The sequence below is a fragment of the Saccostrea echinata genome, unplaced genomic scaffold, assembly GCF_033153115.1.
Source record: "Saccostrea echinata isolate AGI-Se365-2 ecotype Australia unplaced genomic scaffold, CSIRO_AGI_Sech_v1 ptg000054l, whole genome shotgun sequence".
NCBI classification, from domain to species: domain Eukaryota; kingdom Metazoa; phylum Mollusca; class Bivalvia; order Ostreida; family Ostreidae; genus Saccostrea; species Saccostrea echinata.
This window is the reverse complement of record NW_026889803.1, coordinates 63,144,867-63,163,169: the sequence shown is the minus strand read 5'-3', so window position 1 is coordinate 63,163,169 and position 18,303 is coordinate 63,144,867. Positions and strand designations below refer to the sequence as shown.

Here is an 18,303-nt window from a genome sequence, read left to right as displayed (position 1 = left end):
AGCGAAGACGTTTATTAACTACCGTTAGAACTCTTTGTTAATGTATTTCTTATCATCTGTGTGAAATCAAGTCAACAGCTAGACTAATAGTATTATTAATAAAACTCCATAAACATATCCAGTTGTTGCTGAAAGAGAGAGAGAGAAAAAACAAAAATTATCAAGGACATTGATCATTAACCATCCCAATAATTTAATTTTAGGTAGCATTCGTCAAGACCCGCAAAGGATAAGATTTGTTAAGACCACTTCATGACCCCTTATTTGGGTTGTCTCTTAGAACAATGCAATAGTACTTAACAAGAGGCCCAGGGGCACATCGCTCACCTGAGCACTTTGGCTAGGAAAAAGCAGAAATCAGTTCAGTATTGAAAAGTTTAGATATAAAAGTGGTTCGGGGTGGGGGTGTGATTTGAACAAACTTGAATCTACTGACACATAATGGCTTTGCTGTTCTTCAGAAGAAAATTTTAATTGATATATCCTTTATATTCCTTTCTTTATCTATGATCCCCTGTTATGGCGCCTCTATACTCCAAGGGGGGGGGGGGGGTCATGCATGATTTGAACAAATTTGAATCTACATTAACTGAAGATACTTTTATATTATTATGACCAAACATGGCTTTGCTGTTCTAGAGAAAAAATTTAAAATTTTTTCCCTATGCATTCCTATGTAAAAATTTGATTGCCCATTATGGCCCCACCCTACCCCCGGTGGTCATGATTTGAACAAACTTTATTCCACACTACCTGAGAATGCTTCCATATAAATATGACCAATCCTGGCTTTGCTGTTCTTGAGAAGAAGATTTTTTAAAGATTTTACCCATGTTTTCCTATACAAAACTTTAATCGCCCATTGTGGCCCCACCCTACCCCTGGGGTTCATTCCAAAATATCTCTTCTTGGAAGAAGGCGTGATTCTTCATTTGAACAAACTTGAATCTCCTTTACCCAAGGATACTTTGTGGCAAGTTTGGTTGAAATTGGCCCAGTGGTTCTTGAGAAGATGAAAAATGTGAAAAGTTTACAACGACAACAACAACGACAGACAACGGACAAATTTCGATCAGAAACGCTCACTTGAGCCTTCGGCTCGGGTGAGCTAAAAACCTGTTGGCATCATTGATTCAATAAAGAGTATTGATTTTAAGTGTAAGCATACGCAGAGGTCACAAAATTTGCCAACTTCCGAATTTTCTCATTTTTGTTCCAATTATCATCAATTAAAAGGCATATACTGTTTCAGAAAACAAAGAGCGCAAGCTTGCCTATCTACCAAATTTACATATTTTATGCACTTGTATCAAATACATAGTTTGTATGAAATTCTCAGATAGACAAGCTTTGTGCTCTGAGTGGATCCAAAGTTAAAAGTATATTACATGTGACCAAATTCCATATCAGAAGTATGGAAATTTGATAAAATGGTCAAAGTCACTCTTTTGTTGCCTCCGTGTACACCATGAAGTAAAATAAATGTTGGATTTCAAACAAGCATTATTTGAAGTTCTTAAATGCAAATCATCACAATTTTACTACTTTTGATTTTTTATATCAAACAAGGAAATCATCATTTTACTACTTTTTGATTTTTATATCAAACAAGGGTCCAAATTCGGCTGTTACCGTATCTTGTCCTTTACTAACATATAGACTGTATACATACTAACGCAATAGTTTAAAACGTATCGTATCAGATTTCATGCTACACACCACGGGTGAATCCAATAAAAGCTAAATATTCAAGAGCAAGTTAAGCTTAATTTGTTTAAAAATAATCTTGAACTAAAACCTTTAAAATAGACGACTGTATTTAATTTCAAACAAACGTTTTTATGCAGTCATTCAGATCACTGGACAATGTTAGATAACTTTGAAGTTTAATTTAACCTCAAAGCAAGATAGAATGCAAGACTGAAAAATCAGTGCTTTGTATTACCGAAATAAAAAGCAGGAAATGGCTCAAGAAGACAGGAGAGTCAGTTTCGCAAATGCTGATGATTTTTTTACTGTGGATCATGCAGAGACTTTCAATGTAAGCGAAGGAAACCATTCGCCAACCCCACAAAGCAGTTGTGAAATATGCGAAGAAAAGGTTCCAGCTATTTGGATCTGCATGGACTGTGATCAAAATCTTTGTGAAAAGTGCAAAAACGCACACCTAAAAAGCAGAGCATCTGTCAACTGCAATGTTGTGTCAATATTCATGAAAAAGAAGTATGCATTTGATGAAAACAGTTGTCTTTTTCACCCGAGGGAAATAAGCCAACAATTCTGTCGATCGTGCAACAGAACAGTCTGCTCTAAGTGCATAGCTCTTGAGCACAACAGACACAATTATGTAGATCTGGACGAAGTAGTTCGAGAAAAAAAGGCCAACCTTCACAAAAGATTAGATCGGCTGCGGAAACAGGACCTCCCAGAAATAAGAATCCGCACTTCCATGCTGCAGAAAAATCAAGAAGAGTATTCGAAGTCGGTTCAAAACTTGATCCATGAGATTTATAAACGACATGAAATATGGAAAAGAAAAGCAGAAGAAATCAGAGACAAAGTTTTACGAGACATAAAGAAAACAGAGAAAGATGACATGGAAACAATGAGGCGAGTTAGAAATTCTCTTGAAAAATCGTGTAGTGAGATGGAACTGTTGCTGGAAAACTTGGAGAAAGAAATCGACGTCAAATCGGACAGGAAATGTGTCAACTTCTGTGACAACGCAGAAAAGAAAATTGATCGTCTGGTTGTGCCAAAGAAGCTGGACCCACCAAAACCCCCAAAGTTTGTGACGATGGCGTTCAGCACAAGTTTGATGACAAGGCAATTTGGTTTACTGGAACCTCACATAAAAGTGATAAAACCAAAACCAGAAAAAACGAAAGTTCCATCGCCTGAAGTAAAGAGGAGGGTGGTGAAAAATAGACTGGTGACTATAGTATACACCCTGCAGACACCTTGGAATATATTCAGTGTGTGTCCTGTTGGGAAAGGGACGGCGTGGATTGGAGCTGGCCACAGTGACAAGTCTGTCAGGAACGGCTCTCTTTTCCTGGTGGATGTTGACGGAAATACTACTATGACTCTAAAAACTGGTTACAACCCTCTCAGTCTCACCGTAACAAAGTCAGGAAACCTCCTCTTCTGTAGTGGATTTAGATGTCGGCTGGTTGATTTTAACAATTCTGGTAAAATAACTATCTTCAATGACAAGGCTACGTACACCAAAGGAGTGACGACAACAAAAGATGACGATGTGCTCGTCTCCTACGTGAACGAAGGTAAGATAATACGAATGACCCCGAACGGCAAAATTCTGGAGACCATAGAAAATGACAACAAAGGCCACAAACTAGTGGAATCACCCCTCTCTGTTAAAGAGAATACGAATGGTGACATCTATGTGATAAATGGGGTATCGGGAAAATACCTTACCGCAAAAGGAAAAGAGCTAGTCTGTCTATCAGATGGCAAAATTAAATTCAAATATTACGGCAATACAACTACACAGGCTTCTAGTAAGCCAACTTTCAGTGACATTTCTTGTGATAAAAAATGTAACATATTTATATCGGATTACCATAACGACTGTGTACACATGCTGGACAAAGATGGGAGGTTTCTGAGATTTGTTGGGACAAGAGAAGATGGCATCATAAATCCAGAAGGAATCGCTATTGACAATAAAGGAAACCTTATGCTCTGTTCTCAAAACCATCTCATCTACATTGAGAACTATTAGATACCCTAAATCTGAGATGACGATCATTTCATTAGCCTCTGCCAGTAAAGCTTGAGGGGCAATGTCTTTTCATATTTTTTTTTTCAAGGCAGCTGGAAAGATTTTTCAAAGATATCTTAGGAAAATGTGTGCCCTGATACATGAAATAAATTATGTATGATGAGAATCCAGTTAAAAGGTTTTTATGATATAATTTTATAAACATTATATAAGAATGTCACAAAACATTATACAAATCACTGTTAAACAAGAGGTCCATGCGCCAAAACGATCACTTGAGTCACTATTGCCCTACTGTTCTTCATCAGTAGATTTATTTCCTTCTAATTTTGACTCCATATTTTGGACAAAAATCTAGCCCTAAGAGAGCTGATTAAATAAGGTTGATCTGATCAAGAATCTAAACTTGCTGAGGATGCTTGCATATCAATATGACTTTTCTGTTCATAAGAGGTAGAGTTTTAAAGATTTTTTTTTTCATATATATTCCTATTTAAAACTTTGATTTCCTATTGTGGGCCCACCCTATTCCCAGTGGCCATGCTTTGAACAGACCTGAATCTAGACTACATCAGGATGGTGCAATATAAACATGACTAATCATGGCACTTTGCTGTTCTTAATCATCAGATTTTTAAAGATTTTATCCTATATAAATGTATTCCTATGTAAAACTTTGATCCCCTGTTATGACCTCACCCTACTCCCAGAGGTCAAATTTGGACAGACTTAAAGATGCTTCCCTATTCATATAACTGAGGCTTTGCTGTTCTTGATATTTTTTTCCCCGTATATCCTTATGCAAAAGTTTGATCTCCTACTGTGGCCCCACCCTACCCCTGGGGTCATGATTTGAATAAGCACGAGATGTTTGTGAAACACTTACGCCTCCCCCCCCCCCCCCCCCTTCCAAAATAACTGGAATTTTTCTATGTCCAAGGGGCATAACTCCGTCAAAAATTGCTCCATCATACCCAAAACAGAACATGACCTAGATATTTTATGATAAATCAGTATACAAAATTTCATTTAAGTATGTGCAACCTCTGAAAATGAACACAAACTGCAAATAATTGGAATTTTTCTAAGTTAAAGGGGCATAATTCTGTCAAAAATTGCTAGATTGTACCCAAAACATAACTTGACCTAGATATTCTTATGATAAATCTGTATACAAAATTTCATTTCAGTACATGCAACCTCTGCAAAGAAAATAAATGGAAACTGCAAATAATTGAAATTTTTCTAAGTCCAGGGGGCATAACTCTGTCAAAAATTGCTCGATCGTACCCAAAACAGAACTTGATCTAGATATTCTTATGATAAAGCTGTATACCAAATTTCGTTTCAGTATGTGCAATGATAATGAACAGAAACTGTTGGTGGACCGACAGACAGCAGCAAAGCAATATGCCCTCCCTTTTTTTGAAGAGGGGCATAATAAATTATCATGGCTTTGCTGTACTTAAGATTTCTCAAGATATTCTTATGTAAAACATTGATTGCCTAATGTGGCCCTATGTTCAGGGGTCATGATTTGAAAAAACATTAATCTACACTACCTGACAATGCTTCTATATAAATATGACTAATCAACACTTTGCTGTCCATTTTTAAGATTTTCCTTATACTACAGTGCGGTCTCGTTATTACGGTGACGGTTTTATAAGATAGAAGGCTTATTATGTTGTAAATTCAAAGCACAAAACCATTTCTTCACAAATCTATACAAAATAGGACTGTTTATTACGATGTCCTTAAATTCCGGGACTCGGTATTACGATGTAAAAATTCTGTCCAAAAAAAATTTTCACTCCGTGTTTATTCAGTGCTGATCGACGGTAGACACTTAAGGAGACGCTAAATAAACAGTGAAACACCTGTGCTCTGACAGAGTGTTAACCTACAGACCCGTTAGGTGATTAGTGAGCCTTGACTGCACACACCTTGACTGTTCTAGCGAGGTCAGCAGAACTGGAGACATCGTGTCAAAGCTATTGTTAAACAATTTAACTGTTTATTTATAAATGTAGTCTCTAGTTTATCTATCTCTGAAAAGTTTATTTTATCTTTTATACTTTGGTTAAAGTTTGGTTGAAATTGGCCAAATTGTTCTGAAAACGAAAACGAAATTACGAAAAGTTAACAATGATGACAACAACGACAGGCATCAGACAAATTTTGATCAGAAAAGCTATCATGAGCTTTTAGCTCAGGTGAGCTAAAAAGTCAGTGTCAGAGGTTTGCATTCTGTGAGTGCAATCTATTCATACATGAATTTAACATTCTGAATTAAATAAAAATTCTGTTTCATAATTTAATATATATTTTTGTTCAGAACAATCTATTTTTCTAGTAACAGTGAAATAACAAATAAAACTGTTAAACATTGATAGATAAGAATGTAAAAGATAAAAGAAAGCCATCACACTGATGAACACATCTGTATACATGAACTACCTGTCATGAACTGTATAATTACTGCACTAGGTAATCAGTACATGTATACATGAACTAACTGTCTGGAGGAACTTGATAATTACTGCTAGTAGTCATTACATGTATACATGAACTACCTGTCTATAGGAACTGTATAATTACTGTGGCAGTAAGTACATGTATAAAATTGACAACTGTTGAACTGTAAAACAGAATACAACCTCAAAAACATTTATAAATTTGTTTTAAAGATTTTCTGCATCAAGTTTTGTCTTTGCTTCGAAGAACAAAGTAATTCGTCCCCAGTGAATTTACTCGAAGTAAATGTTTAGGTAGTGGCTCATTGGCTAGCCCACAGGTTGCTAAATTACGAACTCCCTCTAAAACAGAAGGTCCTTCAAATTTTACACGACATCTAAATGGTTCATCCTCTACTGGAAAGTTTACTAGGTTCTGACTTCCTCGGAATTTTACCTCCACCTGTGAAGAAAAAAGATAAATAGCACTGAAAATGAAATCCATTGTTTGAAATCCTGTAATGAAAAACCAACACCCTGTGCAAATATTATTTTTAAAAAATTGGTGTAAAATAACATAATAAAATTTATTGCAAACTTTTAGATAGCTTTCTCTTTGTCAATATTAAAATAAAAAAAAATATTTAAAAGATATAAAACAAACTTATTCAAGTAAGATTTAACAAGATGTCTACATCCTTTAAAGTCAACCGGGTATCATGAGCTTCTCAGGCTATGACCACTTTAGCCCCATCTGAACTAGCTGCAGATCTGTAGCTTGCTAGTCTGAAAAAATTGGTAAGGATGACCAGAGTGCTACAATGCCATCCATTGAAAAAAGTGTATACAGTGTATTTATCGCACACAAAAAAGTGCACTTTTTCTCGATTTATTTCTCCATATATTTCAAAATATAACTAACCATGTGTTCCTAACATGCTCTCTTAATACTTCCACAACAAAACTGCATGTACAGTCATGCACGAAGAGCCTTGTGCCGTACTTGGCAGTATAAATAGGTGAAATTTTGGGTGTTCTCAGTTTCATGCACAGGAGGGCTATTAACAATGTTCTGGGGGAAAGTTTTGTTGTGGAAGTAGTAAAACAAAATGCTAGGAACACATGCTTAGTAATATTTTGAGATGGCAGCTTAAATATACAGGAAAGTAAATCAAGAAAAACAGTGCACTTTTTTGTGCACACTATACACTTTTTTCAATGGGTGCCACTGTAGCTCTCTAGTTGTCCATCCCAATTCTTTCAGATCTACAGCTACATCTGAATTGCAAATGTGGTCCTATTATTTACCGTTGTAATATCTTAACGAAAAATTTAAAGGTCGATTTCAACTCTAAGACCTAAAATACACACATGGTTTTGTAAATATTCACCGATATATATGCAGTTAAAATTTTGATATGAACGTAACGTAATGTTGAACAAGAGGCCCATGGGCCAAATCGCTCACCTGAGCACATTGGCAAGGAAAAAAAAGCAATTTCAGTTTAGTATTGAAAAGTTAATGGGGGGGGGGGGGATTTTAAACTACCTGATGATGCTTTCATATCAATATAACAAATGGCATTGCTGTTCTTGAGCAGAAGATTTTTTCCCATATATTCATTTGTAAAAAATTGATCCCCCATTGTGTCCCCACCCTACCCCCGGGGTCCCTCATTTGAACAAATTTCATTCTACACTACCCAAGGATGCCTCCATATCAATTTTACTAATCATGGCTTTTCTGTTCTTGAGAAAAAGATTTTTTCCTATATATCTCTCTGTTAACTTTGATCACCTATTGTGGCCCCACCCTACCCCCGGGGGTCATGATTTGAACAAACTTGAATCTACACTACCTGAGGATGCTTCCATATAAATATGACCAATCATGGCTTTGCTGTGCTTAAAAAGAAGATTTTTAAAGATATTTTCCTTTATATTTTTATGTAAAACTTTGATCCCCCATTGTGTCCCCACCCTACCCCCAAGGGTCATGATTTGAACAAATTTGAATCTACACTACCTGAGGATGCTTCCATATAAATATGACCAATCATGGCTTTGCTGTGCTTAAAAAGAAGATTTTTAAAGATATTTTCCTTTATATTTCTATGTAAATTTTGATCCCCCATTGTGTCCCCACCCTACCCCCAGGGGTCATGATTTGAACAAATTTGAATCTACACTACCTGAGGAAGCCTCCATATAAATATGACCAATTATGGCTTTGCTGTTCTTAAGAAGAAGATTTTTAAAGATATTTTCCTATATATTTCGTTGTAAAACTTTGATCCCCCATTGTGTCCCCACCCTACCCCCGGGGGTCATGATTTGAACAAACTTGAATCTACACTACCTGAAAATGCTTCCATATAAATATGACCAATCATGGCTTTGCTGTTCTTAAACAGAAGATTTTTAAAGACATTTTCCTATATATTTCTATGTAAAACTTTGATCCCACATTGTGGCCCCACCCTACCCCCAGGGGTCATGATTTGAACAAATTTGAATCTACACTGCCTGAGGAAGCTTCCATATAAATATGACCAATCAAGGCTTTCCTGTTCTTAAGAAAAAAATTTTTAAAGACATTTTCCTATATATTTCTATGTAAAACTTTGATCCCCCATTGTTGCCCCACCCTACCCCCGAGGGTCATGATTTGAACAAACTTGAATCTACACTACCTGAGGATCTTTCCATATAAGTTTCATCTTTCCTGGCCCAGTGGTTCTTGAGAAGAAAATTTTTAAATGATGCCATTATTTTTTCACTAATTCCTAATTATCTCCCCTTGAAAGAAGGTGTGGCCCTTCATTTGAACAAACTTGAATCCCCTTCACCCAAGGATACTTTGTGGCAAGTTTGGTTGAATTTGACCCAGTGGTTCTTGAGAAGAAGTCGAAAATGTGAAAAGTTTAAAGACGGACAGACCGACGGACGGACGACGGACAAAATGTGATCAGAAAAGCTCACTTGAGCCTTCGGCTCAGGTGAGCTAAAAACATATTCCACTGCAAATTTTAATGTCGCTTCATTTATTTACAAATTTCAAGATGAAATTTTCAGCCGTAAAATCGTTCTGAATAGATTGCAATGAATGTTAAAAAATGTCTTTTATCCTATATAAAAAGAAATCAAACCACGTCTTGCAAAGAAATGCATAGATCTCCTTTCATGCGAATTCATAAGCATGTCGCTTAAAATCGATTAACTTCCGAAATGATTTTGTTTTAAATTTCATGCACAGAATAGATTTCAAAAAGAACTGTAACTTATCTGAAAGTGACCACAGAACCTTAAATCATCGATTCTAGTTGCGAGTCAGCTATTTTAGACGATTACATTTTCGACATAACAAAATGAATTAGACAAAAACAGTCGTCTCTCTTAAAAATTTAACTTCCGTAACAGTAACTCAGGAAAGTTTTTGCATTAAAGGTATAAATTTTTTTTATTATTTTGGGAGCGAAATGCTTCACACTTTTGTTTAATATCCTAAAACAAACTTTGATTTTAACTATTGAAGAGAATTTTAACTTTTATTGCTGGGAATTAACTTCCATAACGATTAACTTCCGTAACGATATTTTCCCCCAAAATTTAATTTAAATTTGGATTCATGAATCATACTTTAGCGTTCTTTACTGAACATCAGAAATGAAAAATTGGTCAAATTCAGCTTTATTTAAAAAATAATAAGGCTTGATCAAGCTTAACTTCCGTAACACTACCTTAGAATCAATGGTATCTTGAAATTGTTGTAAAAAGTTAACGATACCAGATTTGTGGACAATTCTTTGTTTTCAAGTTCACTGATAGGTCCTTTAGAGAATTATGGTGTTCATTTTGCTATTTGAAACAATTATTTTTTTTCATGTTTTTTACTCCGAATTGGTCCATTTATCGGAGAATGACTGACTTGACAGATACAATAGGTCACATGAGAGACTTAGGTGACTTAAAAGTATGTGAAGTGTGTTTTTATATTTTGAAATAAAAAGAATTACAGGATTATTAATGTTCCTGTGCATCTGACAGAAACTTTTCTGTTGTTTCAGTTTTTAATTGAGGGTTTTAGTAGCAGTAAAAATCACCTTAAACTGCAGTGATTCCAAAACAGGTTGTTCATAGACACCAAAGGAGGTCTCCAAACTTTGGGACCTTTGTCGTTTCATCACTTCATCTTCAGATCGCATGTTGGGTTCTCTTTCCATTTCTTTTGCTAAAACAAATACGTAGCTTACTTATAGAGATAACATAATCAAATATATCAACACACACACCCAATGTGGTACAACTTCAATGACAAAATCACAATGGTATTTGTAACATATTATTTTGTTATCATTAATGTACAACTGTATTTGTTACATAAAGTGATACATGTTACGATATTAATTACCTTTGCGCTTACGCTCATTCTTGCACAGAAAGGGAAGATTCTGAATGGCTCTTAGTCTTCCAAATGACGTCTATAAAAAAAAATAAGCAAACAAAATGGAAGCCACTACAATAAGAAAATGCAGGTAACAAAAAAAAAGTGTTTGGGAGAATGAAATTAAAACAATTGAAAAATTTGCAGACTGTTTACAAGGTTTACACCCAATTTTCCTCTGTGTACATTTGAAACACACAGTCAGGTGCTATAATATTCTTTGATTCAAATTCTGAAGTAAAATTTTAAGGAACAAAAACTCAACCACAAGGACACATACTAGAATAGAAACTGGTACAACGTTATCTATATGAGCCCTGACCGAGAACACCTAAATGACTTAAATCCAAGCCATAAAGCATTTAAGCATACTGACATTTAGATTTTATCATAAGACTATTTGCATTCATGCCTTGATGTAAAAATGCATTTCATAATAAAATAATTTTCATAAGCCCTTGGCCTGAGGGTTTTGATCTGCACCTTTTCTCTGAAAGGAGTAAATTAGAACCCTTGCCTAACAAATATAAATTAAGTGAACATGATGAAAATGAGCTAAAGATATCCTGAAATAAAAGGAATTTCAATGCTCTATGTACAAATGTGATTCATTTCTTGAATACATGTAAATGATAATCTCACACAAATTGAGCTATGATATCTTTATGAAAGTCGATTTTTTTTATCTTGTAAAAAGTTGATAAAATGAGATACATAGGCCTCAAAGATTTAATTTCTATGGCTGGTATCTGGCGTGGAGGCATAACACTACGAGGTGCTTGTATTCAAAACGTTAACAAATAAATCTACAGGATGTTTTACCCTTGTAACATGATTACAAGTATATCATGTACATAAAACCTCTTTATATCATACTTACCTCTCCTATCTTGTTGAAAGCCAGTTGAAAAAGTGACTTGTAATGTAGTCCTGAAAGCATCATGTTTGTGAGAGAATGATGGTTAAAGGCATTTGACAGACACTGTAAAAGGGTAAAAGAGTGAAGACATTAGAAAATAACTGAACCTTTTATTTTTTCTGCAATATAAAGTCTCAATATTTTTTATTATTACATTTTCAACAGTGAAATACTGTGATTTATTTATTGAATAAAAGTGATATTCTCTCACAGTGTGAAAGAATACCAAAAATGATTTTCTCTCACAGTGTGAAAGGATACCAAAGTAAGTAAAAAATAATTTCTGGCCTGTCATAAGATAGAGATAGTAACTAAGTATCTTGATAGAGCTAAAACTGCAAATTTCTTCCTAAATATGTTGCTAAAATCCATGCTATGTAATGTTTTCAGTCTGACACACAACTTCTAAGCTATGACGTCTCAACCGCTCAACTATGACGTCAAGCCTATGACACTGTGTTAAGAAAAGACAGAGGCAAAGGGAAAATCAAAGAAAATGTAATAAACAGAAAATTCAATGTTTTGTAGATGAATATGGAATTTATTTCACTCGTGAGGCAGGATTTTTTGATATTTTCACTCGTGCTTCTCACTCGTGAAAATATCAAAAAATCCTGTCCCACTCGTGAAATAAATTCCATATTCATCTACAAAACATTGAATATCCTCTATTTATTAATACTGATTCCTTTGTAATAATTCAAAAGTTTTATATCTTTTCAAGTACCACTAATGATGAGCAAAGATATGATTATCCACTTCAAAATCACATTTATCCTCCTCTACTGAGGCACAAAAAACATCACTAAAACTTGCTAGAACATATTTCTAAACTTCCAAGGCCTAACTGAGAAAACAAACCTTCCAAAATTTCCAATTTATGTATATATGAGTGAGAAATTTAACCTTTTTTTAAAAGATCATAATCATATTAAAGTTCGTCTCATCATCAATGAACTTTTCAAAATTGAAAAATTAGATATAGAATCATGGTTCTTAAAAATTTACAAGGTGTTTGAAATATAAAAAAACTGCACAACAAAAAATTAATTCAAACCTGAAACAGAAAATTCCGGACAGAGACTTTGAAGGCTGAAATGGCAAAGCATGGGCAGTGAGGGTAATATACCAGGTAAATAGTGTTCGAGTTCATAAAGCGAGCAGGTGCCCCCGACTGTATGTAGAGCCTGCACCACAGAGCACCATCATGTAAAGTCACTGATACTGAAGCTGCCTACAACAAAGATTTTCATAACATCTGTATGAACAATTTACATGAAATCTGTTTTGGTTTAAAAATTGAATTTTGCTTTTGATAATTTATAGAATGTATACCACTTGATGTAAGTACAGTGACTTAGACTTACTGAATCAAAATACAGTTCAATTTGTTGCTGGAGCTTCTTCTTGAATTTTCTAGGATCTGATAGCTCATTTTCTTTCAAAGTCCCTAAAGAGAGAAATCCCATTCTCAGTACCTGATAACAATTTACTCAAGGTTCTAAATGTCAGATTTACTTATTATCAGTAAATATATTTTAGAGCTATAATGATAAAGTGAAAATTTAAGTTCCACAATCTGTTCAACTTTATTGTCTGTGAATTATTTAATTCATAGGTTTGTATACAGATTTGGTCATTTCCGAGGTGATGGGCTTTCTTTCCATTTTTTTCTCTCTCAGCAAATGTCCAAATACTTATCCTTACCAGACTTTTTATCACTAAGTTTGTACATAGACCATCTTTTCTTGTATGGATATTTCACAGCACCTTTTAAACAAAAACATGAATGCAATGAACAAGCAATATTTTACAACTATCACTGTCACTACATTCTTAACAAATGCCTAACCTAATTCAGTAATTGAGTGATACAGAATATTATTATAATATTACTATATAAAACTGACCCTTACTGTGACCCAGTCCTATCCCCTGATTAGTAGATAATGCAAATTGATAGACAAGAGGTACAAAACAATACATTTGCAATAAAAAATAACATTCCATCATGAGAAGTATTGGTCTTTTCCAAATAGAATTACATAATAGGACATAAAAAGGTCAGGGTGGAATAGGATCCAAGATGTTATTTCACTTTGAAAAAAAAATATATTACAAACTTTATTTGCTACATGAAAATGTCTGTACATGACTAACTGTGACCCTGCTGTTCTCATGATTTTTTTCTCTTTATACATACCCATGTAAAACTCTCCTAATCTCAAGACCACAATTTAAAAAAATTGAACCTTCATTACATAAAACAAGGGGGTGATTACACATTAATATGACTATGTCCCTGCTGTCCATAAAATGGATTGAAGTTTTTCAACTTGTTTCAAAAACATCAAAAGTCAAAACACATAAAGTAAGAATTAAAAAATCAATTGCTAAAAACTTACACATCAAGTCAAATTCATTGACTCTATCAGCAGTTTCCTTCTGCTTGTGTTTTTCCTAGAATAGAATAAGAACAAGAAGAGGATAATTAAACATAAATATAAAATATTTAGACAATATTAAATCTGGCATTTTCAGAACTTTGACAATACACTTGATACAAATATTGAAATGGTGTCAATCCCCAAGCCAAAATTTATTACATTTATATAAATTTCAGCTTCATGATATGCCAATTATGCACATGAACCCAGATTTGGAGTTTATAACTAATCTTCAAATTTTCAGTAAAATTTCATGACTTACATATTGCAAGAGTGTTTCAGACTGATACATCATAAAAACCTTTTATCTACATTAACATATTATAAACTAGAAATATGTCCATAGGACATGAATGCCCCGCCAAGGGTATATTAGTAATGCAACATTTTAACACAAATTGAGAAAAGTGAGGTCAAGGTCAAAGGAAACATCAAGGTCAAAAAATATTGATGCAGTTGAATAGCTCTCATCAGTATGTATCAGCATATGAAGTTTGACACTAATTTAAGAAAATAGAGGTCAAGGTCAAAGGAAAGGTAAAAAAATGTTGATGCAGTTGAATAGCTTTCATCAGTATTTATTATATACCCAAGTGTGTATCACTCAATTTTGCTGTAGATTTCGTACAATTACGTGATGGCGTGATCCGACTTTCCGGATCACCACACTGTGGTTTTCTGAATCCGTATCACCCCTCTCTGAAATTGATGACGTAGTACACAGAAACATGACGTTATTTTTCATGCGCATCAAAAAGTTCCTTGACAAAATGCTTTGTTTAATGGGAAAATCTTATATAATTGATCTCAAAAGTTGTTTTAAAACTATATTTTGCTAGTTGTAAGGGAGGGTATATAATAAATTTATCATTATAACAGTAACTTGATCCGAAGAGCCGTATCACGTCTTGTTGACAGGCGCGGATCATCAGATCAAACTCGACGCTTCGCGTCTCGTTTGATCTGATGATCCGCGCCTGTCAACTCGACCGTGATACGACTCTTCGGATCAAGTTACTGTTATAATAATATATATGTATCAGCATATGAAATTTGATAACACTATCTTGAATGGTATCTTTAAAACTGAGCTAAAAACATATTTAAGAAAAGTGAGGTCAAGGTCAAAAGAAAGGTCAAGGTAAAAAATATTGATGCAGTTGAATAGCTCTCATCAGTATGTATCAGCATATGATGTTTGTTAAAAATATCTTGAATTGTTTCATTAAAACTGAGCTAAACACTAATTTAAGGAAAGTGAGGTCAAGGTCAAAAGAAAGGTCAAGGTAAAAAAATGTTGATGCAGTTGAATACCTTACATCAGTATGTATCAACATATGAAGTTTGATTACACTATCTTGAATGGTATCTTTAAAACTGAGCTAAACACTAATTTAAGAAAAGTGAGGTCAAGGTCAAAGGAAAGGTCAAGGTCAAAAAATGTTGATGCAGTTGCATAGCTCTCATCAAAATCTATCAGCATATGAAGTTTAATAAAAATATCTTGGATAGTTTCTTTGAAACTGAGCTTTGAACAGAGCTAAACGCAAAGTGTGACGGAAGGACAGAAGGACTGAAGACGGACATGACAAACACTATATGCCCCGGCCATATTCATGGCGGGGCATAAAAATAAGAATTTTGGGCATGTTTGATTGTCATACATCCTTGCACTTTCATGAACTAAAATTTATTCTTAAGGACATAGTTTGAAACTTTATTATTCCCTGTATAATCTGAGAGTTCCAATAATTGAAGGATCTTGGTGCAATTTAATGATGCCTGGTAATGCTGTACACCTCCTCTGAAACACATTTTGAGGGAAGTTCAGCTAAAACTCTATTTTTGACAATTTTTCTTTAAAACACACAAGGATTTTCATCATTTGTAACCTCTTCAAAACTCCTAGTAAAATATACTGATTTTTTTGTCTTAGAACATCCAATATGGTACTATGATTTTGAATTAATAATATCTTGGAAAATTATCAGTGGGAAAGGCACATTGTAAAGTACATGTATGTTGTGTATGGCCCTAATTTTCAAGGAAAGTGAAAATCTGAGGTGTATTTATAAAAATTTTCAATCTAATTAAAATTAGATGTTCCGAATCCGCTACCGTTTGAGAAGCGGTAGCGGATTCGGAACATCTAATTTTAATTAGATTGAAAAATTTTAAAACTATAATCAAGAAGAAATGTAAGAAAGTAAAAATAACACACCAGTGTTGTAAGTTTGTGGTCAGTGACAGTACAATACAAAATATCTTAATATTATGAAAAACCATAATATAAGAACTGTATTACGAGATTTGATAATATAACTGAGTTAGGAATTTTCGTAATATAGCAGATAGAAGGAAACTGCATTACGTAATATAAAACAAAAATGCCTCAGAAACAAAGATGCACCATGGCTGGCTGTCAATGACGTCAGCAATGTATCTGGTTCCATTCGCTCTGATAACGTTCGGTCAGTTTGGTCAGATTATATTACAAAGCAACATGGCATTCCCGGAAGAAAGAAGTATGGATGAAGGGTAAGTCGTTTTTTTGTATTATACTTCTTTTAAAAAAATTTTCCTAGCATTCTGTATAACTTTTAATAGAGGTTTGATATGTTGTTAAACTATTCTAACCAATAGATCCTCCCTGTCCTTCCTTGTTTTCTTCCGACCGTCGCTCTAAAAAGCACACCCCCTGTCCGACAACATAAGAAATCGAGGGACGTAACTCGAACGACATTATTTATGTTATTGGAGCAATAATATGCGAATAAGACATGCCTATATATTCATGATATTTATTTGGAAAGTCTATATAAGAATAAAATTCATCGATTGAAGATCATTCTCGCTTTGTTTGAGCATGATAAACGGTCACAAACTTGTGGAATAAAAAACTGATTGGTGAGAGTAATAAAATAATGGTCAATTATTTTTAATATTTATTTTTAATACATGTACATAGCCAAACATATAAGCAACGATCATGAATTCAATTTTGAAAAGAGACGGAACTTATTCATTGAATGATAGAATTAGTTTAATTTTATTTAAATATGTATTTTGTCGACAGTGTTGATACATTTAGTTCAGAAAGCTTTCAATTTACAATTAACAAATTAGTTGTACCTGACTAGTCTTGCTCCATACATTATCATACAGAGAGAAAGAGTTTCAACATAGGTCAGTAGGTCAATGTTCAACAGGCTGTGTTGCAATAACATGTTCGCTATGGTGTGCATTAGTTTGAATACAAAAATTGTTTGTATAACCATTCAGAAAATTGCTCAGAATCTCTCATCTATGGACTGATTCTTGATAAACATGTATATGTAGAAAAACAAACATTAAGTCATTCCTGCAACACTTCAGCTTATACCATGCAACTACCGGTGATTCTCAACACTGCATGAAGGAGAAAGGGAGATAACCGTTATTGAGAAATAAAAATCAATAATATTAGGAAAATTCGTAATATTACGATATTTCTTAATGGACTGGACCGAGTGATGTGAGCAATGTCAGTAAATCAAACAAACCAGGCAAAATATAATGAATAAACATCAACAATAACAGACCCCAATGTGTACAAACACAGGTGTTTGGTGTAAGGTTTTTAAAAAAAAAATAGAAACTCAAAATTGTTAACAAAACATTAATGTAACTCAATGAAGTAAATCAAGTAATAAAAATTATCATGTATACACATATTTGTGAGACATGTACTTTTTTGGCTTTTTGTGCATATATATCATTTGAAATCAGCCAGGGTTTGCCGGAGAAAAGAAGTGGTAGGAATAAATTAATAACAGCTGACTAATAAAACATTAAAAACAGCAAACAGGCAAACTGTTAAAACTGCATACTCAAGAAAATACATGCTTACGTAAAAAAAAATTATCAATTAATATTATTATTAATACTTTTACAATTACAGTTAACTTGAGTTATATAGCTTAATCAATATAAGACTGTATCTGACATCAATGATGTTTACAACTTACATCACACAATCTTAACATCTCTCGATATACACATCTTTTCGATTTGGAAAAGTCAATCTGATCTAATTCAACATTCTTCAAGTATCCCCATCGTCGAACTAACGATTCTAATTCAGCTGCTTTACATTTTGCCACAGCTGACTTCAAAACATCTGCAAAAAATCTCATTTTTAAAATACTAGAGAAAATGCGCCGACTTGCGTATCAATGAAAAGGGTGTGACGTTTTTGGATTATTAGTAACTCGTTCATAATAATTTTTGTTTATCCAACAGAAATTTTCATC

The 18,303-nt window shown here is 34.0% G+C and overlaps 2 protein-coding genes across 2 annotated transcripts; one reads left to right on the top strand and one right to left on the bottom strand.

Moving 5' to 3' along the window:
* Positions 1 to 1,963: 1,963 nt before the first annotated feature.
* On the top strand, positions 1,964 to 3,745 carry LOC133205082 (uncharacterized). Its single transcript, XM_061340822.1, has one exon. It carries the CDS (start codon positions 1,964 to 1,966, stop codon positions 3,743 to 3,745), a length of 1,782 nt encoding a protein of 593 aa, XP_061196806.1.
* Positions 3,746 to 6,048: 2,303 nt separating this feature from the next.
* LOC133205534 (centromere protein N-like) lies at positions 6,049 to 18,219 on the bottom strand. The gene is made up of 9 exons (XM_061341367.1): positions 18,019 to 18,219; positions 13,970 to 14,024; positions 13,272 to 13,334; positions 12,932 to 13,014; positions 12,622 to 12,798; positions 11,526 to 11,627; positions 10,613 to 10,682; positions 10,305 to 10,432; positions 6,049 to 6,664 (listed from the first exon to the last, which is right to left on the bottom strand). Exons 1-9 carry the CDS (start codon positions 18,184 to 18,186, stop codon positions 6,446 to 6,448), a joined length of 1,065 nt encoding a protein of 354 aa, XP_061197351.1. The 5' UTR covers positions 18,187 to 18,219; the 3' UTR covers positions 6,049 to 6,445.
* Between the last annotated feature and the right edge of the window lie 84 nt (positions 18,220 to 18,303).

Excerpts from the sequence above, each read along its gene's own strand:
- LOC133205534 (XM_061341367.1), bottom strand. The coding sequence starts at position 18,186 with ATGAGATTTTTTGCAGATGTTTTGAAGTCAGCTGTGGCAAAATGTAAA. Across the intron at positions 12,799-12,931 it reads TTGAACTGTATTTTGATTCA|GCAGCTTCAGTATCAGTGAC; the intron begins GTAAGTCTAAGT and ends TCTTTGTTGTAG. Across the intron at positions 6,665-10,304 it reads TGGAATCACTGCAGTTTAAG|GTGGAGGTAAAATTCCGAGG; the intron begins GTGATTTTTACT and ends TTTTCTTCACAG.
- LOC133205082 (XM_061340822.1), top strand. The coding sequence starts at position 1,964 with ATGGCTCAAGAAGACAGGAGAGTCAGTTTCGCAAATGCTGATGATTTT.